Source organism: Mustela lutreola, chromosome 17 (genome assembly GCF_030435805.1).
Source record: "Mustela lutreola isolate mMusLut2 chromosome 17, mMusLut2.pri, whole genome shotgun sequence".
Lineage (NCBI taxonomy): Eukaryota > Metazoa > Chordata > Mammalia > Carnivora > Mustelidae > Mustela > Mustela lutreola.
Window position 1 is genome coordinate 5,253,107 of NC_081306.1, and position 27,238 is coordinate 5,280,344.

At 51.6% G+C, this 27,238-nt stretch overlaps 2 protein-coding genes across 2 annotated transcripts in view; one reads left to right on the top strand and one right to left on the bottom strand.

The window, feature by feature from the left end:
* The window catches only part of USP31 (ubiquitin specific peptidase 31), a 212,900-nt gene extending 211,236 nt beyond the window's left edge, over window positions 1-1,664 (bottom strand). The window contains exon 1 of the mRNA XM_059154831.1: window positions 1,537-1,664. The gene's annotated coding sequence lies outside the window, so the exon portion shown is untranslated. The remainder of the gene's footprint in view (window positions 1-1,536) is intronic.
* Window positions 1,025-27,169, top strand: SCNN1G (sodium channel epithelial 1 subunit gamma). The gene is made up of 13 exons (XM_059154833.1): window positions 1,025-1,164; window positions 4,814-5,161; window positions 6,894-7,191; window positions 8,836-9,026; window positions 10,203-10,306; window positions 13,188-13,351; window positions 20,640-20,738; window positions 22,305-22,422; window positions 22,961-23,039; window positions 23,122-23,179; window positions 23,362-23,423; window positions 25,264-25,339; window positions 25,614-27,169. Exons 2-13 carry the CDS (start codon window positions 4,845-4,847, stop codon window positions 25,974-25,976), a joined length of 1,929 nt encoding a protein of 642 aa, XP_059010816.1. The 5' UTR covers window positions 1,025-1,164; window positions 4,814-4,844; the 3' UTR covers window positions 25,977-27,169.
* Window positions 27,170-27,238: the final 69 nt, after the last annotated feature.

Genomic DNA, 27,238 nt, shown 5'->3' on the forward strand with positions numbered 1-27,238 from the left:
CAACTCTTTGGCTGGTATATTGACCATAGGCTGTAGAGGGATTAATCAGGGGAATATGGCAATGATCCAGGTGGGACATGGTGACAGACCAGCAATGGAGGTGTCACCTGGGAAGTTAGAAATGCAGATTCTCAAGCCCCACTCCACGCCTATAGAGGTAGAATCTGCATTTTAACGCGATCCACAGTGCTTGTATGTTAAAGTCTGAGGAGTCCTGTGTGCGAACAGAACCCTTCTTTGTCCCGGCCTGTTTCTTCCCTACTCTAAGGGGCTGTGATCGAGGTGTCCCTATGGTCCCTTGTGCTTGCAATTTTCTTTTCTTTCTTTCTTTCTTTCTTTAAAAAAAAAAAAAAGATTTTATTTATATATTTGAGTGAGGGGAAGAGAGAAAGAGAGAGAGAGAGGGAGGGAGAAGCAGACACCCCAGGGAGCAGGGAGCCTCATGCGGAGCTCAATCCCAGGACCCTGAGATCATGACCGGGGCCAAAGGCAGATGCCCAACTGACTGAGCCACCCAAGCGCCCCCCAGTTGCAATTTTCTAAGCTCCTTTCTTACAACTCTGTGTGTGAGTCATTATGAAAAGGCAGCGGAAGAGAACACATGATAAGCGACCTTTCTGCAAAGCCCCTGCTGCCCACAGCCGGAGGCAGCGGGCCCTGAAGCAGCTTCGTGATGCAGGTCAGTAGGGACCCCACGGGAAGAGGCCGCCTGGGATTTCTCCTGGTGCTGGGGTGGAAGGGCGCCCAATAGGACGGGAGTGGAAGGTGTCGGGCAGCAACAGGGCAGCAGGAGGCGCTGTGAAGTGCTGGTGGGTGGGGCCCAGACCCAGAGGAAATGCAGGGTGCTGGGTGGCCTCAGGGAGGCAGCAGGCTCTGCGCCGCGCCACCGCAAGACACAGTGCTGGACGCACCCGGGCGCAGAGCGACCTCAGGGTGGCAGGAGGCGCTGCAGAGTCGCGGCTGGCAGATCCTGGGCCTCCTGGGGAATACACCTGGGCAGGTGGGGGCGGCCCCGAGGGGGCGGGGCTGGAGGGGCGGGGCCCAGGTCCGGCCCACAAGAGCCGGAGGCCGCGACTGCGGCGGGATGCTCTCGCTCTAGGCCGAGCAGAACAGAGCGCTCACGGATCGCGCGCACGCGAGCCCCAGACTTCGGAACTGAGCGAGGTGAGCCTAGAGCCAGGTCGCGTCGCACGAGTTTGGGGCTCCCAGGCACCGGAGCGGCCGCGGGGCGGGGTGGCTTCTCGGACACGGTCCCCGCGGTAGGCGCCGGAGCTGGCATCCGCCCGGGGCTGCCTCCCGGGGGCCGGGATGCTGGGACACCCTCCCAGGTCAATCCAGGTCCAGCCAGCTCTCTGGCGTCGTCTACGCCGTGGCCTGGGACGCGGAGCTGGGGCGATAAGCATTTCTGAGCTACTCAGGAACAAGATCTAGGACTCCCGGAGTCCCGGGCTACGCCTTGCCTGGTCTCTCTGCGCAGCCCCTGTTCAACCCCCTTTCCTGGCCTTGGTGATACTAGACCGCGATTGTTCCCTTTACCTTCCGGAATGTTTTCAACACCTGAATCGGGTTGGGTTCTCTCCAGCGGCTTCAGCAGACTGCCTTCTGCCACAGCACCGTGTGCGGTCGCTCTGCGCAGGGTAGGCGGGGGCTGTGCAGTCGCCGGGGAGGAGCTCGGGGCCCGCGACTAGAACCTGAGGCTTGGCGTCCCTTCCTGGGGCAAGGGAGATAGACGAGCTCGGGGGTGAGCCAGCGGGGCAGGTAGAGAATGGCCCGCCAAGAGTGGCCCTGGAATTTGGAGAAAAAAAAAAAAAATCCTTTGAGTCTTGTTATCTGTGTGGCTTTGGGCAAGTTATCTAATCACTCTGCACCTCAGTTTCCCCTCTCTGTGAAAAGGGCACAGTACTTTACTTCATATAATTATGAGCATTGAATAGGTAATGTGTTAAGAGCTGCGTGGGAAGGCTGGAAGAAGGGGAGGCTCAGTGTATGGCAGCCGCTATTCTTGCTGCTGTTGCTATTGTTGTCATTATTATTACTATTTGAGGAGCAGCACAGCTAGTAGTTGGGTGTGGACTCCTGAGTTCAAATCCCAGCTCAGCGACTTTCTCGTGTGACCTTGGACAAACTAAACTTCTCAGGGTCTCCATTTCATTTGTATGATGGGGAGAATGAGGATGCCTACCTCAGAAATCTATTGTGGAAATGGACTGAAGAGTAAAGTACTTTAGAGAGTAAATGCTTGGTGTCAGCTCTGGGTGCTTCCCAAAGGCATCGTGTTTTATCCAGCAGCGCAACATAATAGTAACCATAATAGTAACATAATAGTAACCATAATAGTAATAATAGTAACCATAATAATGCTTTGAAGTTGGAACACTGTTTGAGTGAACATTTATCTGTTTTGTGATGAGCCAGATGGGTTCCCTCCTTTTGCCGGTAGTTTCACCGACACGGGTGGCTGATCCACTGGGGTCAAGGTCAGTCCTGGAGAAGGAGCTGATGGGGCAGAGGAACCCCAGGGACTGTCTTCAGTGAGGAGAGTCAGAGACAGGAGGAGCACCCAGAATCTGTGATTCTCAACATTCCCACAGAAGAAAACCTTCCCTGGGTTGCAGTCTTACTTGACAGGAAATTAAACCTGGATCCAGGTTTTAATTTTTAATTTTTAAAAAGATTTTATTTCTTTCTTTGCGCGCGAGAGAGTACAAATGAGGGGAGGGATGGAGGGACAAGCTCCCTGACGAGCACGGAGCCAAAGGCAGGGCTCGATCCCAGGACCCCGAGGTCATGACCTCAGCCAAAGGCAGATGCTTAACCAATTGAGCCACCCAGCCCCCCCCCCCCGACCCAGGTTTTTAAAACAAACAAACGAACAAACTTGTTAACTTATTTGCTTTTGGATTATAGAGAGAAAAGAGGTGGGGATGAGAAATATTTTCAATGATAAAATAAGTTACATTCCTCTTGCCAAGAGGCTAACACCATAATTTTGAGGGTTGAGAAGGTTTTCTCCATCCCAGTAAGGTCATATGCATCCGGCAGGGGGCGCTGCTGGAGGGAGGTCGCTGCCTCTGGACGGCTCCCCCTGGCCTCCCCCTCCCCCGGCACTCTTGTTTCCTTTACACCATAAACCTGAAACCCACTAACATCATAAACTTGGAAGCCTCCCAGCTTTGCCCCCAGTTCCCAAATGTGGCCACTATCCCATGGGGTCAGCGTGGAGAAAAAGTAACTCGTGCAGTCCAGAACCCTGCCCGAAGAACTTGACGGAGCAAAAGCCCTTGCCCCAGACGCAGGCCCTCTGGGGGCATGGGGCCCACCCTCCATATCCTACTCCAAGTTAAGCTCTACCCTACTTTGCCTCTGTCCCCAAAGGCAGGCACAGGAGGCAGAGTTTCCGGATAACCCCCTCTCCCCCTTTCCCAGGGCTCACAGCTGTCTGGAGGCAGTTACACTGACTGTCCAGAGTTTGGAAATTAAATAGCTCAGGAACCCCTCTTTTCCCTCTTCCTTGGGGAGGGGGGCAGCGCCCCGCACAATGCCAGGCCCCTCAGAAGCATATTATGGTGGTGGAGAAGGCTGCAAGGTTCTAATCCAGTTCCTCCCCTTACTAGCTGTGTGGCCTTGTATGAACGACTCTACCTCTCTGAGCTTGTTGAAACACAAAATGAAATCTGCATAGATTATATGTCTATTTATAGAGAGAGACTGTATCCATCTATGAGACTAGTGAGAGTTTATATATGATAACCATGAGAAGATTCTCCCTATATATAGACTATATATATATATTTTAATATATTATATATATAATATAATATAATATAATATATATATATAGCCTACAATACACGTGTATTAGTTAATTTCTAGAAAGAATGTGGTTGCATGTTGTGAAGTTTCTGTAACTGCAGTGCATCTTGGACGTTCATGAATGTGGTAATGTGCTTTCCATCACTTTCCCCCAAACAAAGCTGTCATTGAATCAAAGCGTATTCCCCTAATTAGCGATCCCTTAGAATCAAGGAAATCTGGCACAATGCCTGGGAAATATGAAGTGGCCAAGAGCTGTGGGCTATTGTTTAGAAGGTGTTCTAGAAACACCAAAAGCTTGACTGTAAAGAGAAGAGGTCAAACAGAAATGAAACAGAAACTCCACTGGCAAGGAAAGCAGCGGGGGAAAAGCCTGGAAAACAAAGCTGGGAGCCCACCACCGAACAGGCTCTAAGTTGGCTGCCGAGCCACTCTCTTGGCAGGTTGTATCTGTCAAAGAGAGTGCAGGGCGCTTGCTCGGCTACCCGCGGAGGGAGACACCAGGGGCAGGAATGCTGCCCTCAAGGGGGCAGGTTGAGGGAAGCGATATGGTGCGGGAGGCGTGCTCTAAATGCCGCAGCGCTGGTAAGAGTGGTGCGGAGGCCCACGGAGGCCCACGTGCGGTGGCCCACGGAGGCCCACGTGCGGTGCAGAGGGCTCCTGCTCCAGGCACGCAGGCGAAAGGTTCTATAAACCTGCCACGGGGGATTCTCAGGTTAAACCCCACCCAGACCCCACAGGGGGTTGCAAGGGGAGGAGCCAGCCCTTTGGCAGCGGCCAAAAAAACCCCCAAATACCCAGGAAAAGGGGCCTGGGACCTCAGAATGCAGATTTGTCCAGCCCCCCAGAGGGAAAAAGGAGGGCGGCCTAGGAGAGCAAGCGTCACCCAGAGTCGGGCCTCCAGGCACCGCCCCGCCCCTAGGGGGGAGTCAGGGGTGGGGGGGTCGCGCCGGGAGCTGGGAGCTGGGAGCTCACCTGCTTTTCTTCTCCGCCTCTCCAGCGTGCCTGCCCCTCCACATCCCATTCTTGCCATGGCTCCTGGAGAGAAGATCAAAGCCAAAATCAAGAAGAATCTGCCGGTGAGGGGGCCCCAGGCGCCCACAATCAAAGAGCTGATGCGGTGGTACTGTCTGAACACCAACACCCACGGCTGTCGCCGCATCGTGGTGTCCCGCGGCCGCCTGCGGCGCCTGCTCTGGATTCTGTTCACGCTCACTGCCGTGGCCCTGATCTTCTGGCAGTGTGCTCTCCTCGTGGCCTCCTTCTACACCGTCTCTGTCTCCATCAAAGTCCACTTCCAGAAGCTGGATTTTCCTGCTGTCACCATCTGCAACATCAACCCTTACAAGTAAGAGGCAGGAGCAGGGCCCTGGGGGGTGGGGGCCGCAGCCCCTCTCCAAGGTACTAGGCGCCAGCCAGGCCGCAGACACGCTTTTTAGAAATCTGAATTCCTTGCCAAACTTGGTCAACTCCCTCTCCCGGGTTCTAAATCTGTACCAAGTTTTCTATCAGCTGCTCCTGAGGAGGGACTAGTTCAAAGATGTACAGGAGGGGGAGGTGGCAGGAGTCAGTTTCACTTGGAGGTAGCCCTGGTATGGGCTAGGCCTGTCCCCCAGCCCGGGCACCTGAGTGCGTGGACACACAGGAGCACACACACACACAGCCCCATTTAGCCATTTCCCGGGAGCCCTGTAAGCTTACACTCTCCCCAAAATGTGAGCGGGAGGCTGACTCAGAAGTGACACCCAGATGACTTCCGGAAGCATCTCAGCGGCCCCAAACCCTCATCTGAGGGAACCCAGCCCCACTAATTGAGATCGCCAGGCTCTGCGCAGGATCAGCCCTTGGTCCTGCCCTATTGTCTGCCACGGGGCCTGCTCTTAAATGGGTCACTGGAATCCTGCTCAGGATGATTGAAAACTGATCTGCGAGGCAGGTCTGAATCCGGCAGAATTTGTCCAAGCAGGTGTGGGTGTGGAGAGAAGGGAGGAGCAGGGCAGGAAGAGTATCAAAGGAAACCAACTGGGCAAAATCAAAATCAGGTCCAAGACTCATTCTCTACCTCACAGTCTGTTGGTCCCTCCCTCTGTTCCATCTGTCGCTTATTCCATAATCAGACGAGCGGCCATGCAGTGTGCTAGAGTCGAGGCCACGGACCTGAACAACCCGACAGTCTTTGTCTTAATGGAGCTAAGTCGTAGTGGAGAAGCGAAATATTAACAAATATAATTCCACTAAAAACTTAATAGTGAATGTTTGCGCGCACACACACACACAGAGACACGGGATAAACTCAGAATCTCGGCAACACTCCCATTTCACAGATGAGAAAACGGAGACACAAAGAGGCTAAAATAATGGGTCCACGGTCACAAATCCAGGGCCCGGATGGGGAACTGGACCCCCATGTGGTTTGGCTCTGGAGTCTGTACACTCGGTCACCATGCTGTGTCACCAAGTCAGAGAGCAAGGGGTAGAGAGAGGCGAAATGAGGCAGTGAGGAGGGAGACCAGGACTATGTGTGTTATGAAAATTTAAAGATGGGGTTGTGCTTCACGCGGTCACATCCCGTGTCACTCTTCTTGTTCTTTGGGGGTTGTTAAGGGGACGGTTCTACCTCTCTTCCCCCTCCCGGCACTGATTCAAGAGGAATTCGTGGGCAGGGCCAAGTGAGCTGAGTGGAGACAGAGCCTGTCCCCTGGACAGACTTCTGGTTAGCAGGTGTTGTCTGCACTGTAATTGTCCGTGGCTGGTTTATGGGAGGCACCTGATAGTCACCACTCCAGAAATGCTGGTTGGGGCAAACTCACCAACACACCCTGAGAGCAAGCAGATGGTAGTGGCAGAAATGCAGCCATAAGAAGTCACGCAAGGGTCACCCGGGAGCCTGTCACCGTTTACTTAAGCCAACAGTCACTTTGGATGGGGCAAATCGGAAAAGCCTTGGTCTCCTTGGCCAAGGAGGCAGGAGGGAGTGGGCCCAGGGCTGTCCCACACTGACGGGAAGTGGAGGGCAGAAGGGCCAGCACTCTGTCGGGGGAGCTTGCTTTTTCTCTGAAGCCTCCTGCTCACCTTGGCAGGTACAGCGTGGTGCGGGACCTTCTAGCTGACCTGGAACAGGAGACCAGAGTGGCCTTGAAGACCCTGTATGGCTTTCCGGAGAATACGTCTCGAAGACGCCGAGAGGCAGAGTCCTGGAATTCGGATGGGCCCAAATTCCTCAGACTGGTCCCACTGATGGCTTTCAGTCAGGATGAGACCGGCGAGGTCAGGGACTTCCTCACGGGGCGGAAGCGGAAGTTCAGCGGGCGCATCGTTCACAAGGCGTCAGATGCCATGCACGTCCACGGGTCTAAGGAGGTGGTGGGATTCCGATTGGTGAGATGCACGTCCTCACAGCTGGGGGGCATGGGAGCGGCTAGAGATAGTGGGTCCGGGAAGGTTTCTCCTTTGCCACTGTCTCTGTGGTCCTGTCCAAAGAAATACAACCAGCTCAGGGTGAATTTTCCGCAAGCAACTGAAACTGACTCGGGCAATACTAAGCAGGAAAAAAAAAAAATGTCTTAGAAAGGGACCAGTAGCTCATGGAAGCCTCTCAAAGGACAGGAAGTAGCGACGATCCAGGGATCTAGGTGGCAAGAAATGCTGGAGTCATTTCACATTATGGCTCTGGATTAAATAAACTTCAATTATTTTCAGGCTTTTTGCTAATCCATCCATAAAGACGATTCAAGTCCCATCTTGGGACTGTGTGATTGGCCAAGTTTGGGTCGCCTAATGGCTAACAGCGGGTGAGGCATCACGGTGGACAGTCTCATCAGACTGTACCCAATAGGGGAAAGGACATTCCACCAAAACAAAATTAGGGTGCAGAACCCTGAAGGAACAAAATAGATAACAAGGAGCGGAAATGGCCGATGATCCCTGCAGTACCTGACTTTGTGAGCGGCCCTGAGGACGCAGCCATTCACCAAAATTGAATTCCATTAGTGTCCTGGGCAAAGTCAACCCACCACCCTATCTCTCCATGCCCCAGACTTCTCTGTGAGATGAGATACTTCCCCTATAACTTAAAGAAGAGGCTTGCCAATTGTGAGACCCCGGGGCACCTTACAATCCTGAAAAAATGGCCCTTTCACTTTTTTTATTTTAAAGGATTTTTAAAATTTTTATTTATTTGACACAGAGAGAGAAAGCGAGGGTGGGAACACAAGCAGGGGGAGTGGGAGAGGGAGAAGCAGACCCCCCACTGAACAGGAAGCCTGATGTGGGGCTCGATCCCAGGACACTGAGGATCATGACCCGAGCCGAAGGCAGCCGCTTCAACAGCTGAGCCACCCAGGCGCCCCTGGCCCTTTCTCTTAACCACCCAGCCTTTTCAAAGTCTTCCTGGGTATTTTGCTGAGATACCCACCCCGTCATCCCTGAGAGCTAGATCAGGCATTTGAGAATTTCCAAGCTCTGTGTGACGAGAACATCTGAAACATACTACCGTCTCCCTATAAGGCTCTCATTATTTTATATTTCAAATGTGGGTCCTCCCAACTACTCTCTGAGGTTGGGAAGGATGATGTGTTAGCCAACATCTGGCAAGTGCAGTAATGGAGCCGTAACGTCTTGCCCAAGATCCTGCAGAGAAATCGTGCTGGAGTCTGGGCAAGCATCCAGATTTCTAGACTGCTGAGCTAATAGGAAATGGCTAGAGGTGTGTGGGAGGTCAGCAGCAATAATCAGCCATGGCCTCGCTATCTGGAGATGCTAAGGAAACTGGTTTTTCTTCTTATCTGGTAAGCAGTCACAGGAAGTCGTGACCGTGAGACTCTGTCCTGCTCTCGGCCCCTTCTTGGTCCTCGAGGCCAATCTCTCTCAGCCCCTGGAAGTAAGAGGAAGCCCACCCTTGCTTCAGGCACCCCTTCCCACTCGCCCCGAGTGTCTGGTCTAGAGTCCCAGTTCCTCATCCTCACCATCCTGCGGAAGGCCCGTGCTGGTGCCGATGGCTTCAGCCCACTCTCTTCTTCACAGTGCTCAAATGACACGTCCCACTGTGCCCTCTACAACTTCAGCTCAGGCATCAATGCCATCCAGGAGTGGTACAAGCTCCACTACATGAACATCATGGCGCAGGTCCCTCTGGAGAAGAAGATCAACATGAGCTACTCTGCCGAGGAGCTGCTGGTCACCTGCCTGTTTGACGGGGTGTCTTGCGATGCCAGGTCAGGAGAGGGGTCCGCTCCCTTGGCTTTGAGCCCCGGGCCTGCACCTGCAGCTCTGCGAGGGAGGGTCTGGGAGTAGAAGATGCTCTTCTCACTGTCCCTGCCCTTTGGAAAACAGCTGGCGTGGGAGCCAGGCTCTAGAGTCAGTGAGGAAGATAGAAATGGCACAGAGTCAAAATATCCTTGAACTCATTAAATTACTCAAACATTTTTTTACTTTTTTATAAGATTTTTATTTATTTGACAGAGAGAGAGAGAGAGATCACAAGTAGGCAGAGAAGCAGGCAGAGAGAGAGGAGGAAACAGGCTCCCCACTGAGCAGAGAGCCCAATGTGGGGCTTGATCCCAGGACTCTGAGATCATGACCTGAGCCGAAGGCAGAGGCTTTAACCCACTGAGCTACCCAGGCGCCCTTAAATTACTCATAAAAACAGAGTGGTTGATGGTCTATGTATAACCTTGGATGCTACCATCATACACACCAGTGATGGAGAACGCCTGAGCTAGCACAGAGGAAGAAACAGTTAGGAAGGAAAGGTGGCAGAGAGAGAGGAAGATGGGTCTACGTCCGGACGGGTGAGCTCCCCCAGCTCTCTGCCTTGAAGTTCACACTCAGACCCCCTGGTGGTGACTGAGCAGGGATGGGACATTCTGGAGTGTTCCTGCCTTTCCAGAAGGCTTACTTCATTCTATGTCAACACGAACCCTTTCTGTATGAAAGTAGCTATATTGGTCCTTTTGAAGCTGAGTGATTGGAACCGTGTTCGCCTGAGGGGTGGGTTCTCAAGACAGCGGGTGATGATGTGCTACCTTCTCCGGAGGTCATTTCCCGGTACTGGAATGGAAAAAAATGTCAGGTGTTGGCTAAGAAATTCACAAGCCGAGGAATACGAGAGCAGACAAATGACAGAGGAGGACCGCCTCGAGATGGAGACAGGGATGAGAATATTGAGCGGGAGAACAGAGCAGAGCAGAGTCCCACCTCGGTGTGCCTCGGGCTGGGTGGCGGGCGTGGTCTGTGGCTTCTCAGCCCGAAACGTGGAGAAAAGAAGACATTTTCCATTGCCCATAAAAGAGAGCTGGCCCCATAAGCACGGCCCATCCAGCCTGCAGCTCAGACGCTCGAGGGGCGGCCCCACCACCACAGCGCTTTCTGACCCATGTTCTTCCTCATAGGAACTTCACGCTGTTCCACCATCCAATGTATGGGAATTGCTACACATTCAACAACAGAGAGAACGAGACTATCCTCAGCACGTCCATGGGGGGCAGCGAATATGGTAAGGAAATCCGCACCAACGGTGAGCACACGGGCAGTGGGACAGCTGGGGTGCCCGAGCGCCTTCCAGAAAGGGTCCGTCTGGCCAGAAAACCAGGGACAGCACTTCCCCCCTGGCCGCAGCGTCTCCATCAGCGTCCATGCTGGCTCCTTCTTTCTCAATGTCTATTTTCTTTTCTGACGTCTCCTCTTTACTTGAGAGAGAGAGACAGAGAGCACAGTGACATCGCTGCGGTAAAACCGCTCTGGTTTGAGCTTGGAGCTGGAACGAGTTAACGCAGCGCAGGCAGCCTTCAGATGGGCTTGAACCCAGACGTGCGGAGCAAACACACCTTTACCTTGGTTGAGATAACGGCAGTTCTGCACCTCACCGTGTGGCCCCACGCAAGTGACTGCACAGGGCCAAGTGTCTGCAAAGTGGGCATCATAATAACGCGCCTGCTCTGAGGCTATCGGGAGGACTTCCTGTGTGTAGCGCTCCCAGTAAGTCCTGGCACACACTGGATGAGTCTGTCCAGGCTGCGTAACAAAATATCACCGGCGGAGAGGCCTGAAAAGCACACATTCATGTTCTCTCGGTTCTGGAGGCGAGGGGCGCAGGGTCAAGATGCCGGTGAATCTGGTTTCTGGGGAGAGCTCTCTTCCTGGCTCGCAGATGGCCGCTTTCCTGCTTTGTCCTCACCTGGCCTTTCCTCTGTGGCACAGAGAGAGGGAGCGCTGGTGTCTCCTCCTATTCCCATAAAGACACCAGTCCTATGCGATCCTGGCTCGCCTTATGACTCCATTTAACCTTAATTACCTCCCTAAAGGCCCTACCCCCAATTCTGTCTCATTACGGGATAGGATTTCAACATACGGATTTAGAGGGAGGGGAACACACATGAAACACACAACAAATGCTGGTTGTGATCGTCATTCCTACTGTAGGTAGTGTTATGACTATTACCACCAGCCCCGGTAATACCATGACGACCTCTAGCCCTGCCACCAACCCTGCGCAGCTACTATGACTGCTGAAGGGCAGGCAGGGACAGATGGTGCTGGCTTACCCACAAGAGGAATTTGTGTGACATCTTAAGCAAATCGAACACGATGTGATACACAGGCGCACTCCCCCAAGGAAAGGCAAGGCTTTGTCGTGGAGGAAAACAGTGTGGATGCCTGGCCTTTGCATCTGTGTGATGTGTATTCTTACCACGATTGCCAGAAACCGTAATTCAGGACACATACTCTGGTGGGAAGGAGGAGTCTGGGAACTGGGAGCTAAGAGTTGCAGAGTCCTAGCTCTGCTACCTATGTGCTGTGTGACCTTGAGCAAATCACTTGACTGCTCTGGGCTTCAGAGCCTTTATTTGCAAATGGAAGAAGTCAGAATGAACTCTCAAAATTTTCTTTTTCCTTTCTTTTCCTTCATTCTTTTTTTTTTTTTTTAAAGATTTTGCTTATTTAAAAAAAAAAGATCTTGTTTATTCATTTAAGGGAGAGAGAGAGCACAAGCAGGGGGAGCAGCAGAGGGAGAGGGAGAAGCAAGCAAGCTCCCTGCTGAGCAGGGAGCCTGATGAGGGGCTCCATTTCAGGACCCTGAGATCATGACCTGAACTGAAGGCAGATACTTCACCAACTGAGCCACCCAGGCACCCCCTGAACTCTCAAAGTTTTCTATTTTCGATCCATATAGGCCCTGCTCATTTTCTCAGTCATTCATTTAACACTTATTGAGTACCTGCTGTATGCTAGGTCCTCTTCCAGGCGTCAGAGACACTACAGTGTCTCTGCTTCCAGGAAGCTTGAATGACCGTGGGGAGAGACAAGGAACAAATGAATGAACAAACACAGAGACATGTTCTGCTTATAAATCCTAATGAGGGCAAGAAGGAAAATCAAGGAATGAACGGGAAAGGGGGTGCTGGGGTCAGGATGGGGGTTTTATTTCAAATAAGGAGGCACGTGTGACAAGAGTGGGTCAGGGGTGAGAAGATCCATAGAAGAGCATTTGGGGCACTAACAAGTACGAAAACCCCGAGGAAATGAATTTGACGTGCCCTAGAAGCTCTAGAAGTCCAGTGTGCCAGGAGCCTCTTGAGAGAACAGGGAGGGGGACCAGGGGGGAAACAGAGGCAGGGCTGCATCACTATAGGGGCGACAGCCACAGGTTTATGGATTTTATTTCGTGGGATTCCCATATATCCAACGAGATGCCACTGAAGGGTTTCAGGCAAGGGAGTGACCTGATCGGATTTCCAATTTTACTTTTTCAAAATTTTGAAAAGATGTATTCATCTGTCTGAGAGAAAGAGGCAGAAGGGCAGAGGGAGAGAAAGTCTCAAGCAGACTCCCTGCTGAGCTCAGAGCCCAACGCTGGGTTCGATCTCCTGACCCTGAGATCATGACCGGAGCCGAAACCAAGAGTCAGATGCCCAAGTGACTGTGCCATCCAATTTCCCAAGATCCCTCTGGCTGCTGGGTGCAAGGGTAGGAACCAGAGTAGGGAGAGAAGTTAGACCAGTGATCAAATAGCCCATTAGTGCTTTTCTATAAGGGTTTCAGCAGACACAGCCCTGCACGTCCCTTTGGATACTGTGCAGAATGCCCCATTTCAAAGGACCATGAGGAGCTGCACATCTCAGGCAGGGTCACAGCTCCTTTATTGCTCAGCAGAACTGTGGCAGTGACACTGTTTGGGGGGACACAGCAGTGAGCAAGTTGGGCACCAGCCCTCCACCCGTCTTCTCCACGAAGCTTCTGGTCTAGCCCTGTGCACCTTCTGTGTGTTGAAAATGCCTGCGTCTTGATCTGGAGCCTCCCAAAGTAGCTGGAGAGGTAGGCTCCTGCCGGGGAATGTTTACCAAGCCTTTGACCACAGTGGCATTTTGTCTTCCCAGGGCTTCAGGTCATCTTGAACTTAAACGAAGAGGAGTACAACCCCTTCCTGGTGTCCTCCAGTGGGGCGAAGGTGATTGTCCACCGACAGGATGAATATCCCTTCATCGAGGACGTGGGGACAGAGATCGAGCCTGCCATGGCCACTTCCATAGGGATGCACCTGGTAAGAGAATGATGTTCTGACCTTTGTAGGGGTGGCAAGGACAACAGATCTCTTTTCTCAAGGATAACCAATAAGGTACAGCTTATGGAAAAGTGTATTGGTTTCGAGAGGAAGCAGAGTCCTGAATTTGCTAAAACGTCCCACAGTCGTCATTCCAGCGGTTCTCCTGCAGGCTGTTTTTGTATCTCCTGCATGGTTAACGAGGCCACAGGATGCCATTCTGGGTAAGAACTGAAGGAACCTTGCTTGTTGCAAAGACAGACACTAGCAGTTATGGAAGCTGTGCTGGGACCAAAGCATCAGACGCTATATTTGTCACTAACATAAATAGAGCAGATGAAACCTTTCTTTCTGGGCCACCTAAATGTGTATGAGGCATGTAAGCCACTCCTTAATGGCTAATGGAAAGTCACTGGGCCATCGGAGCTCTGTTTAGCCAATCATACTTCCATTGGTTTCACCTCATTCACCAAGAACCTCTTTCTCCCTCAACTCTTTGAACTTCTCTGACCTCAGTGGGTGCAAAAAACAGTCATAACCTGTCAACAGAAGCACATCGAGGCTGTAGACTCGAATCCCTGAGTCAACGATGCCCAATAGGAACAGAAAGACAAGGAGAGGGGTGTGCCCTCGACACTCCACTAATGCAATCTTCCTGTTTGAAGGACTGAGGTCTTTTTTTTTTTTTTAAAGATTTTATTTATTTATTCGACAGACAGAGGTCACAAGCAGGCAGAGAGAGAGGGGGAAGCAGCCTCCCCACCAAGCAGAGAGCCTGACTTGGGGCTCGATCCCAGGACCCTGGGACCATGACCCGAGCCGAAGGCAGAGGCTCTAACCCACTGAGCCACCCAGGTGCCTCATGAACTGAGGACTGTTTATGTCAGTAACTCTCCACCTTTTGTCTTCCTCCCTTGCAAATCTGTCCTCCAGAGCCATGGTTTCCAAACATGACTGATCGTCAGACTCGGATCCACTGAATCAGAATCTCTGAGAGACGAGCCCAGGTTCTGTTCAATCTTCAGTTGTTCAAGTGACTATTCAAGACGCAGAAAACCCAGGAACCTCAGCTTTAGAAAGCTGAGTAGTTCAACATGAGAGGGGAAGTAAAGTGTGTCTTCCTAAGGGAAGGTAAAGTTAGAATGAGAAAAGCTTTAGCAAAGCCATAAATGACGGCTTCGTACTGGGTTATAAAGTGATATAGTGAGCACGGGGCTCACCACCCATTATTTATCCACTCAACAAGCATTTCCTGAGCGTCTTTATATGCTGGACGCTGGGACCATATCAGAGCATAAGACACTCACTGTCTTTTTGGAGCTTAGAGTCTAGCAGAGAGGATCAATCACAAACAAAAAATTGCACAAGTGATTAATTATAATCCTCATCTGTGCTACCAAGGAGAAATGCAGGATGCATGGGAATCTATCGTGGGGCTGGCTGACCTACGGCTCCCAATGGGGGGAAATAACTAGTTCAAGGGTTGCTTTCCGAAGGAAGCAATATTTAAGTTGAGACAGCTGAGATGATGAACTCAGTACATGGTGACAGTCCAGAGGAAATCTGTGGCTTCTGTGTCCCCATCAAGTGGGACAATCCTGGACAAGAGAAACAATCAAGATGGTTACTTGGAACCTGGGGGCTCTCGGGAGGCACATTCCAATGTGGGAGGTTTGTTTCAAGACCGGAAGTGTTGTGGGATTGTGGGAATACAGATTGCTCTTCCCCCCACAAATAATCCTGAGCCCCAAGCTATGAAACGGTGGCTTGGAAAGACTTTGGGGTACCACTTAAGGATCTGGGTCATCGATTGTTCTCTTCACCAGGGTTGCAAAACTCCCAAATCAGAATAGTGAACATTTTCACCCAACATTGCCCACGCAGTTTTACCTGCACCCTGAACAAGGACTTGGGATTTGCAGTACATCCTCTCCTTTAAGAAATTTTTATTACCTATCCTTTCGCCCTCTTGTCCCTTTCTGCCCCTTACGGTGTCTGCAGGCTTGGGCGAGAGAATCAAGAGCTTGGAGAAGTGTAAGAACTGAGGAATTCTGCCCTCTGATTTCCTTCTCTGAGCTTAGAAACACCCACCACTTTGTTAAGCAAACATTTTCTTAAACAACGGTGCGTAAACAAAGACAGAGGTGGGTTTTCTGCTGTACCTAATTTGAGATGTAGAAAACCAAAGTGACAGAGCAGGGTCAGTCAGCTCTCCTTCTGATTTACGAGCATTTGGAACAACAAAAAGTAATCTTAGGGATTATTAAGAGGTCAACACGGGGTTACTAAGAATAAGTCCAAACAAACTAGACTTCCTTCCTTCCTTATTTATTTTCTGTTTACTTATTTTTCTCAATAGGCATGTTAAGCTGGTAGACGCAATCAGTTGGTTAAAAATTTTCCTTCGTTTAGTGAGGGACTTTGTGTCCAAAGCACTGGAAATTCAGAGATGAATACAACAGAACACCTGCCTTTAGAGATCTTATCTTTAAGACCACAGGGCTTTGCAATACAGTGACCAGCTCCGTGGGAACAGAGACATTCTGTCTCGTTACCAGGCTCAGTTCTTAGAACACAGTAGATGCTCAGTAACTACTGTTGGATGGGTAGGTGGATGTATGGACAGTTGTACAGATGGTGGGGAGCTGCTGAAGCTGAAGGCTTCCTAGCTGATAGATTCTTGAAGGACAAGTGTCAGGCAAGTAGTTTCAGGACGGGCTAATGAAAGCCAAGGGCAAAGCAGTGACAAAGGGGTCACAGGAAGTATTTTAAGCTGAATAGTGAAACTTCCTGAGAAATCTCTTTGGCTGAAGTGCAGTCAAGATAAAGTAATCGAAATACTGGAGGCAGCGTCTTTACATAATTCCAGAAAGAAGTGGTAAGGCCCTTAGCTGAGGCAGAAGCATAAATGAATGGAGGCATGGAGGCAACAGACTTGACAGCCAAGGTCAGCCAGGAAAGGCCTCACTAAGAGGGAAGTTAGATTGATGTTTAGGTTTTGGCTTGGGCAGTGGAAGGGGATGGAGGTGCCGGGCTCAGAATTAGGGAATGCAAGAGAAGGGATAAGTTTGTGGGGGAAGATGACCACTTCTGCTTGGGACATACCCAAGTTGTTGGGCCTTTGGGGAATCGGGGTGAAAATGTCCAGAAATGCTATGAACCGGGAGCTCAGGAGAAAAACGGAGGTGGGGATTGGGGTGGGCATCTAGCATAACCCTAGACTTGGAAATATATGCTGTCACCCAAGACCCGAGACAGAATGCAAATGCGTAAGGGCCGAGCAGAAAGAAAATGGAGAAACAGAAGCAGAGAATGAGAAGCAGAAGCCAGAAAGAACGGGTGGCAGATAAATCAAAGAAGATAGCTTCAAGGAAAGTGTGAACCAACATGCCAAATGCAGCTGGGAGGTCCGTCAAGAGAAAGGGCAAAAGGTGCTGTCTGGGTTTGGTAACCAAGAGATCACCGTCAGTTTTTGCCAGAGCAGTTTTCAGCAGAAGAAGTGGAACAGAAACCAAAGTACAATGAGCCGGATCATGAATGAGACATGAGGAAGTGGGCAAGGGCAGACAGCTCACCCAGGGTGGTGCGCAGCCGGGTCTTGGAGAGAGCGCAGACTTCACTACCACTGCAAACCCTCCTGTTTGTTTTTATCTCAAAACGCGCGCACACCTCTTTTCGCAAGCATATGCATAACAGGGCTTACCTGCCCAGCTTTGTACAATGGTTTTGTAATCTCCATGTCTTAGTTACCTCATCTGTGAAACGGGGAAGATAATAATAACGTGACTTTATAGGCTAATGAACACTCAATGTGTTGGTTCACATGAAGCGCTTGGAAGAGCGCTTCGTATGTAGTAAGCGTTCCAAAAATACCGGCTGTCACTGCACTCTTTTATTTTTAAGAAAAGGAATGTGACAGAAAGGAAAAGTAAGTGTGAAGCGAAAAGAGGGGTTAGGAAAGATTTTCTTATCCTTGGTGACACTCTCCTTCTTTATGAGACGTTGCGTTGGCTTCCATCTATGTAGAAAAAGTGCTCTTTGGGTGCCGTATGTGTTGCAAATATCTTTCCCAGTTTGTGCTTTCCTTTCGCTTTTCTTTATGCTCCTGTTTCGTATGCAAACATTTCAGATGTTTACATAGTCAAAATCTTTGTCTTCTTCTTCAGCCTTTACGCTTTTTGAGGCTTGTTCTTCCTTGAGATCATATACTGAACTGAGTTGCCTTCCAGTTATTTTATTATTTCAATTAATACCTTAATCCACTGGAATGTTTTTTTTCTGCAGGACGTGAAGTAGAGATAGAATTCACTACTTCCTCCAAAGAGTCAACAGTAGTCCTAACTTCATATATGGAGTCATTATTTTTCTTTCCTCCATTGATTAAAAGTATAAACTTTGCCATGCACAAATAAATCTTATAACTTTTATATATATAAAAACCGAACAGAAGCAAAAAGAGACCCTCTGTAATCCCATCTGTAATCCGTAAACCATCCATAATTCCATCTAGGACATCATGCTGCCCTCTGGTCTTCTCCCTGGCACAGTTCATACCTATAAAGAAGTGAGTGGAAGGGCACCTAGGTGGCCCAGAGAGTTAGGTGTCTGACTTTGGCTCAGGTCATGATCTCAGGGTCCCGGAATCGACCCCGCTGAGCGGGGAGTCTGCTTGTTCCTCTGCACCCCCCCACCCCGCCCATGCTCTCTTTCTTTCTCTCTCTCTAATAAATTAATGAAATCTAAGAAGCTGAGGATTCCTGTGCAAATGTCAGCCTCCCCCAGGATTCTAAGGAAGCAGATAAGATCTGGTTTGATAAAAATGGGCCCTCTTGCCCACATGTATACTCACAGAGACTTAATCACGCCTTCATACACCCATGCATGCACGCGCGCACACACCCGTCTCGCACGTACACATGTATGCACCATGTGTATATGTGTGTGTATACACACATGTATACACTGTGTGTATATGTGTGGGAGCACACAGGTGTGCTCATATACACAAAACTTGCTTCTGTTCATATACATATATATCCATTCTCATTTCTGTGTCCCCAGGGGTCAGGGGCAGATCAGCGATTCTGAAAAACTGATGGTGGAGGGGGGAGAGAGAAGGGGAAGAGGGGCGGGAGGGAGAGAAGAGTGCCCGCCCCACCCTCTCCCCTCCCCACCCCGCCCTCCGTGCTTCAGGAAGCCACCTGAACACCCCACCGGCTCTGAGTTCAGTACGCTCCTTACAGTGAACTCAAATGCATGAAAGTCAAAAGATGGGTTTCTCACGATCAGTTCCTCACGACTCTGCAAGTGGCCCATGGCGTGGTCCTCAAAATAGACAGAGCTCTGGTCACCTTTGCCAGCTGCGGCCTCTCCAGGTAGACAGACCCTGTCACTTAGATGCCGGGGTCTTGAACTCCCTGCCCCATGCCCGCCCCAGGCAAGTAGAGCCTGTAGTCACCGCCACACACTGGGCTCTGGGACAGCTCGGCAGGACTCGGGGACTTGAAGGAACATCTGCCCAGGGAGCCTGAAGCTTGGGGGGAAGCTCAGGGCGGCACTGAGTTGAAGTGCCCTCCAGGGAAGCCACAGTCAGCACCTTCGCACCCCAGGGCCCAGCCTACCCTGGCATGTTCGAGAGACTCTAAACTTGTTAGCCCATCCAGCTAGTGGAGAAATGAAATAAGTCTGTTTATTTTGTACCGACAAGGAAAGATACTCCCTCTATTGTTAGTGAGAAGGCGAAGGGAATGTACGAGAACGTGTCTGCCTGTCCACTTGTCTCTGTATCTGAGACCAGGTCTACTCCTCCCCTAGGAAAGCAGGAGGCCGGGGCGCCTGCGTGGCTCAGTGGGTTAAGGCCTCCGCCTTCAGCTCAGGTCATGATCCCAGGGTCTTGGGAGCCTGCTTCCCCTCTTTCTCTCTGCCTGCCTCTCTGCCTACTTGTGATCTCTGTCTAGTAAATAAATAAAATCTTAAAAAAAAAAAAAAAGACAGGAGACACACGGTTGCTTTTCCCTTTGCTTCTATTGCTTAAATGTTTTAAAATGGGCACCGGTCATCGCCCTTGAGGTCCCCGCAGTTAACTGAGGGAGATGGATGGTCACCAGATGGATGACAATGCAAGCACAAGGAGGGTTCAGCTACTTGAGATGTCTGCATTTTCCACCTAGCTCAAACTCCTTGATTCCACCAACCGCCCCCCCCCCAACCCCATTATCTTTCTCCCTATCTGGTCACTCCGGAGAAGGAAAAAAAAAGATTTTCTTTCCTCCAACAAATCTGCCATCAATTTCCCCTTTCCTCCTATTCTCAGAAAACAAAACAAACAACAAACGTAGCTATAAACTGGTCACAATTAATATTCAGTTAGCATTGCCCCTTAGGAGACATTCTTTTTTTTTTTTTTTTTTTTAATTGGTGTGTCTGGATTGTTCATTTGCAGTAACAAATATTAAGCTAGAGCCAAACTTAGTAAACCACGGTAAAATAGTATTTCATAAGGTTTTTTTTTTTTTTTTTTAAGATTTATTTATTTGACAGACAGAGATCACAAGTAGACGGAGAGGCAGGCAGAGAGAGAGAGAGGAGGAAGCAGGCTCCCTGCTGAGCAGAGAGCCCGATGCGGGACTCGATCCCAGGACCCTGGGATCATGATCTGAGCCGAAGGCAGAGGCTTTAACTCACTGAGCCACCCAGGCGCCCCTCTAATGGCTTTTTTTTGAAATCCAAATCCAAATCCAGATTTCTCAGCCTGACACAGGAGGCTGCCATGACTTGGCCTTGGCCTCCCCCTCTGGCTTCATCTTTCTCGTGTTGCCTTCCAGCCTCCCTCGTCTTACCCTCCGTCAGCCTTTGCAGTTCCTTCTGCCTTATCCCCTTCCTCCACTTAGCAAATCCAGCTCGCTCTTGCCACTCCCTGCTGGGCCAGCATGTCCCTTTCTCAAAGGCGTCTTCCTCAATCACTCTGGGGAAGACTGTGCCCCTCCCCCCAAGCCCTCCAGTCCCCCTTCCCAGTTCGATCACTGGCCATAATTATCCAAAATTATCTTGTGCATTTATTTGCCTTTTGGCTGTCTGTCTACCCCACTGGAAAAGTCAGCTCCGTGAGAGCAGGGAGCTTGTCTCTGCTGATCGTTGTTGAGTCCACAGTGCCTAGAATAGCCCCAGGCACCTCTTAGGTGCTCAAGAAATATTTGTTAAATAAATGACTAAATGCTCAGCTCCCAGGGGTTCCCCCGCCCGGATCCTGGGACAGGGTAAGACTGAATGTGTGCTGCTGTGATTCCAGACAGAGTCCTTCAAGCTGAGCGAGCCCTACAGCCAGTGCACCGAGGACGGGAGTGACGTGCCCATCAGTAATATCTACAACGCGGCATATTCCCTCCAGGTATGGGCGGGAGGGGGCGTGCAGCCCTGGGTTGTGGCTCAGACACAGGAGACAGTTATCTACAGGCTGGGGTGTGTCTGGGACCAGGAACTCTGGTGATAATTCCTGGGGTTCATCCAAAGACCTCAAGAACAAACAACACCAGTTGGTTCCAGTCCTCTTCAATTCGTCCGTAACCAGAGCTGAATTGATTGAGGTTTGCGGGGAACACAATGTGCAGCCGAGACAGGCCTGCTTCCTAAGTAGGCTTTGCCAGGTGAGGGACGGGAGAGAAGCAGTCTGGGAGAGGTGTTGGCTGAGAGGTCAGGAGCCTGGTTTCTGGGCCCCTCATGCCCCTCGCTCGCCGATGTCCTCGGACAAGTGATGTCATTGTCAGCAATCACCGGGGGAGGTAGGATTGGGTCTGGGGCAGCGAACTGGCAGCTCCCAGGCCCCTTCCAGACCGCACACCTAGTTTTCTTCCGGCCTGGATGGTGTTTAAAAGTCAGGGAATTTCATAAGAAAACCCAGATTTCCAGCTTCTCTTGAAAAACAAGATCTGGCAACATTAGGCCCATAGCCCGGCAGTGTAAACAGTGGGCGGAGCTGCCCCGGTCAAGGATGCATGTGTTCTCATCCCCCCTAGTCCCCACCGGCCCCAAAAGCATTTGGGTTTGCAACCCCGAGTGCGATCATCTGTTATGCCTTCTCTTACAATTCTGGGAGTCTGCAGCCCCCTCCTCCTGGGATGCTCACAGTTCATGAAAATCACCCCAGAAGAATAAAAAAGAGTGGGTATTCCTACACCCTGAGCCCTCTAGCTTACCTTGGAGCTGAGCGTGGTAGGAATACTAAGTGAAAAGAGACTGTTAGTCAAAGAATGTCTACTTATACTAGAAATACAATCAAACTGACTTCAAGACCAAAAGGAAAGGTCAACTCATTGGAAAGACACTCCTGGATAATATTTAGTGAGAGGCTACCATGTACCAACGCCTTACATATGGCAATGCATTTCGTGCTCACAACAACCTCATGAAGTAGGTACTGCTATACTTCAACCGTGAAGAAACCAGAGCATCAGAGAAGTTAAGGAACTTGCCTGAGGTCACACAGCTGGGGGTGTGGCAAATCTGGGATTTGGACAGGAGTAGCCTGCCTGCAGAGTCCTCCTCCTGAGCTTGTACTCTACAAGCTTTGTTGACACGCCGGCAGCTTATAGTCCCTAAGAATCCAGCGTGGAAGGACTGGTTGAGAACAGAAAAGTTAGGGACTCTGTTTCCGTTTCTTGGCTTCTGCTCTGATCTGATGTCCCCCACTCCCTTGTGTCAGCACTCAAGTGACTGAGAAAGGACCACCCAAGACCTGGCCCCAGCTCAGCCTGTTCTCCACCTCTTGGTTAATCTGAATGCTCATTTTTCTACCCCGGGTCCCTTTGACTCCAGGGCCACCCCCGGCCTGGTCCCCTGTGCCACAAGGGGCATAATTATGCGGTCCGCCGAGGCTGCGGGAAGCCGGCCCCCTGGATGCGGGTGGTGCAGGCGTCCGTGTGCAAGGTGAAGGGAACCTCTGGGTCTTGTCTTTCAGATCTGCCTTCACTCATGCTTCCAGACGAAGATGGTGGAGAAATGCGGGTGCGCACAGTACAGCCAGCCTCTGCCTCCAGCAGCCAACTACTGCAACTACCAGCAGCACCCCAACTGGAGTGAGTGAGACCCGCCGCCGCAGGAGGGGGGAGGTCCCTCAGCCTCAGCACCAGCCTGTGTAGGGCCTTTTGCAGGTGGGAGGTAGTGAGAGAGAGATCAGAAGCAGGGTTTTACTCCTGTCCTCAAACCTGGCTTGAATTCCACTCTCCGATTAAGGACCCAAGGTTGAACCCCAGCCTGTGCTGAGAGGCTGGCCACCTCTGTCAGCTCCAAGAGGCAGGAACCACAGATGGAACCCTTTCACGGAACAGATAACTGAGGCTCGGGGTGGTTAAGCAACTTGTCCAAGGTCACACAGCCCGGGAGTAACAGAATGAGACTCAAAGCCAGTACGGCTGACCCGACAACATACGTCCTTAACCTCCACAGTATTCTGTCTCTCGACATGACAGAGCAGCGTTTGTCTCCAGAGAACCAGTGTTTGTAGCAAAGGGGAGGAGAAATCACTACAAGGAGACTCTGAGGGCCCCATGGGTGACCCCCCTGGAAAAGCACAGCGGCCCCAAAGCTCATACTGCCCTCTGCCTCGTCCCCCAGTGTACTGCTATTACGAGCTGCACCAAGCCTTCGTCCGGGAGGAGCTGGGCTGCCAGGCCGTGTGCCGGGAAGCCTGCAGGTGAGTGGGCCTGGCAGGAGCGGCACCCAGGGCTGGGCCGGGCTGGGCCGCCCACACTCACTCTGTGCCCCTTCCCCCTTAGCTTTAAGGAGTGGACACTGACCACCAGTCTGGCACAGTGGCCATCCGTGGTTTCTGAGGTAAGTTATGCTGCCCTGTCTTTACCCTCACATCCTCAGCCGGGAGCCTGATGTCCTGCCCGCCTAGGTCCTCCAGCCTCGGGTGGTGGGGGAGGGGAATGCACAGGGGAGGCCCAGGGGCTGGCCCTGGGCTCTCTAGACATCCCCAGATCCCCAGGTCATTCCTTCTTTCTCTATCACAGAAATGGTTGCTACCCGTTCTCACTTGGGACCAAGGCCAGCAAATAAAGAAAAAACTCAACAAGTAAGCAGACCCCCCCGCCCCCCGTTTCTTCTGCCTCTGCTGGCCCTGGGCCCCGGCCTCCCCACCTGCTTCCTCGCTGCCAAACCCTCTCTTGTTCCTTCACTCATTCCTTTATTCAACAACTATTGGATCAAGCTCGTGTCCAGAGCCAGGCCGTGCACTAGGCCTGGGGCTCTCAAAGGCTTTGACCAGAACCTGCAGTATGAAAATGGTTTTCCACTGACTATATACATGAGATAAAAGTCCCCTCTTTCTCTGCCTGCCTCTGCCTAATTGTGATCTCTCTCTCTCTCTCTCTCTCTCTCCCTGGCAAATAAAATAAAATCTTAAAAAAAAAAAAATCTAAAAAACAACAAAAAAAGGCTCACAGAACAGCACTTCCTTACGATTAGCCAAGCACTCGGGCTGATCTTCAGCACTGCAAGCTGGTGCAGCTAACCCAGCTGTTCATATCCATCCCAGTGCGGTGCCGTTCGGAATGATTAGTGCTTATATCAGTTGACAAAGAGTTTGAACATCTCTGTGGCTGCGATTGGTATTTCTTATCCTATTTTGCTTTGTCAAAGGCACTGGTCATGGCCTAGGAAATTGATTTCATGGCTTCCTGACAGATCTTGACCCAGGTGGAAAAACACTTCTCAGAGCTATGCAGCTCCTGATCCCACTTATATTTTCCATGTCAACATTCGCTTCCAAGAGAGCTTTAGCAAAAATCAGCCAGGCCAGAGTTCAGGGAGCCCAGGGGATGGAGACGAAGGTGTGAGATAGGGTGTACGTGACCCCAAATCTCTCTGGGCCCCTCTCATCTCCACAGGACCCAGTACTGGGCCTGGCCCCCATGGAGGTCGGCCTCCAACATTTACTGAATATCCACTAGGTGCCAGGTACTGTGTCCGGTGTTGGGGGTGACAAGATGACTGAGCAGACAGGGTGCTTACGGTCTAGCCATAAAGATAGACTTTAGCCAAGCCATTGCAGACTCTCAAGCCAAGCATTGCAAGCCGCTGACCCCTCGGCCAAAGCCAGCTCCAGAAAAGAAACCTGTTACTTCTGGATTTCCTTGAAAGATAAGAAGTTCTGGAAATAGAAAACCTCCGTTCTTCCTGGCACCGAAGAGCTGAGTAACAGCTGCCCCTTTGGAATAAGCATAGGCTGTCCAGTTTGCCACAGTCCTAGCAGGAGGCCATTTAGTACAGGGGCTAACGGCATGGACTTTGAAGCCAGATTCATCCAGGTCTGCATACTGGATCTGCCAATGACCAGCAGTGCGTTCTTGGCCACGCCGTTACTTAACCAACCCGGGTCTTGGGTTCCACATCTATGAAATGTGGGGACGATGAAAACAGAGCTACATGGGGTTGATGTGAGCATCAAACAGGTGAATTCACGTAAGATGCTTGGAATGGTGGGCGGGAACACAGGAAGCGTCCATTAAAGGCTGGCTGTCGTTACGGGTCATTATTATTTCCTTACACCCAGCCTAGCTCACTCGTGTACATTACCTGTGTGTCCCTTGTACATATTTGAGATTGCAATCAAACAATCGCAACGTCAAGGTTTAATGAAGAACAGGTGCTAGGGGAGCATAGCTGGGTGGACTGACTTAGTCTGGAGGGTAGGAAATGGTTCTAGAGGGAATGAATGGCCTGAACAACCAGGCCCAGCTGGAGATGTGCTCTCGGGTACAGAAAGAGCCCTGGGGGACCAGGGACCCCCAGGGAGCTCAGGGCCTGGGCTGTGCTGGGGTCTGGGCAGGACGGAGAGAGTCACACTAAAGCGTTGGTCGTCCGGTAGAATGCAAAGTCATCTAACTCACCTTGGCTCTTTGGACTTTCTGCAGGACAGACTTGGCCAAACTCTTGATATTCTACAAAGACCTGAACCAGCGATCCATCATGGAGAGTCCCGCCAACAGTGTGAGTAGCTTCCTTCTGGAACCTGTCCGGGGTCTGCAAACATGCCCCTCTGCCCAGATCCAGTTTGCCGGCGATCCATTCTGAGCTGGTAGGGCCGCCATAGGCCAGCCAGGCCTGGGATCAGTGCAGGCAAGAGGAAGAGGGGACAGAAAGCCCTCCAAACCCATTCAGGGCCAGGACTCGCCAGGAGCTCCCTTGGGAATCGGGGGTCCCTGCATGAGACCAACTTGGGAGGGAGGACCCTCTTCACAATCTGGCTTGGCCTCCCTTGCAGATCGAGATGCTTCTGTCCAACTTCGGGGGCCAGCTGGGCCTGTGGATGAGCTGCTCTGTCGTCTGTGTCATTGAGATCATTGAGGTCTTCTTCATTGACTCCTTCTCTATCATTGCGCGCCACCAGTGGCAGAAGGCCAAGGAGTGGTGGGCCAGGAGGCACGCTCCCCCCGGCCCTCAGGGCCAGGACAACCCAGGCCTCGATATAGATGATGACCTGCCCACTTTTACCTCGGCGTTGCGCCTGCCTCCAGCCCCAGGGACCCAGGTGCCGGGCACACCGCCTCCCAGGTACAATACCTTGCGTTTGGAGAGGGCCTTCTCCGACCAGCTCTCAGACACCCAGATACCAGCTGAGTCCTGAGGCAAGGAGGTGAAGAGAGACGTAGCTAGGAGCCCCGGCCGTGGTCTGAGAACTTAGACCCTGTCTCCTACATGTGGAGGGGACCCTTTGGCACCCCTCTGGGCTTTTCAGAGACAATGACTGAAAGTCTCCTTTGACCAACAACATGGGGCCTGAGGGTGTGCAGCGATCCCCTGGACCCTGCCCAGCCACCCTCACAGCTGTCCACGGTGAGAAAGATCCGGCCGCCCAAACCCCTCACACATCTGCTCCAGAGAGAGATGGGGGTCGAGGAAATGGTGACTGGCCGGCCGAAGGCCAGAAGGAAGCCTGACAGAGATTTCACCAGATCTTGAGAGAGAGAGAGACTCCTCCAAAGCCGCAAGCCGGGAGTCTCACCTGCTCCTCCCACCTGGGCTGGGGCCCAGCCATAGGACGACCCAAAGTAACAAGGGCGGAGAGCCACTGCCTAGTGCCAAAGCCTGGGAAGAAGCACCAGCCCCGCCGCTGGGGCTGTTTGCGAATAAACTGTTCTTAGTCTCTGACATTGGGGCAAGGTCTCTCCTCTGTGCCCTCAGGCAGGGAGCTGGCCCGAGGTCCTTGGAGTGTGTGGGGGTGGGGGCCAGGACAAGGTGGGGGGAGGCCTGGGGGCATGACGAGCTCCTCACTCTGGGAGCAGGGGTGGGGCCACGTTCTGAGCAGCTAAGCCAGTGCCCCGGGCCCATTACCCAAGCACAGAAAGGCCCATGAAAGGGCCTTGCTGGACACCCCTGTCCAGCGGTGGCCCAAGGTGCAAAGGATCATTGGATAACTCGCCGCAGCCTCTCTGCCTCCCAGGCAGCCCACCCCACCCCTTCACGGCCTGCCCCTCCCCAGCAAGCCGACTACCGACTACCGACTACCGCAGACAGCCATTCCTGGACTCACACTTTCCAACGTGATAATGCCTAACATGTACCAGGCACACAGTAGGTGTCCAATGAGAGCTCAGCAGCGGCGTGCTGAGTGCTGTTCTAAGCACTTACAGACATGACTGTCGGGACAGCAAACTGCCACCCATAGCCCAGATCCTGGTTTTGCTCGTGACCTAGGACTATTTTTTATTTCACTTTTCTCAATGGTTAAAAAGATCAGAAGACGACTCTTTTGTGACTCATGAAAATTATACAAGGTTTCATTTTCAGTGTCCATCAATAAAGTTTTATTGGCACACACCCATACGCACTCATTTTCATATTACCCGCACCTGTGTTGGCGCCACATCTGCCACCATCCGAGTAGCT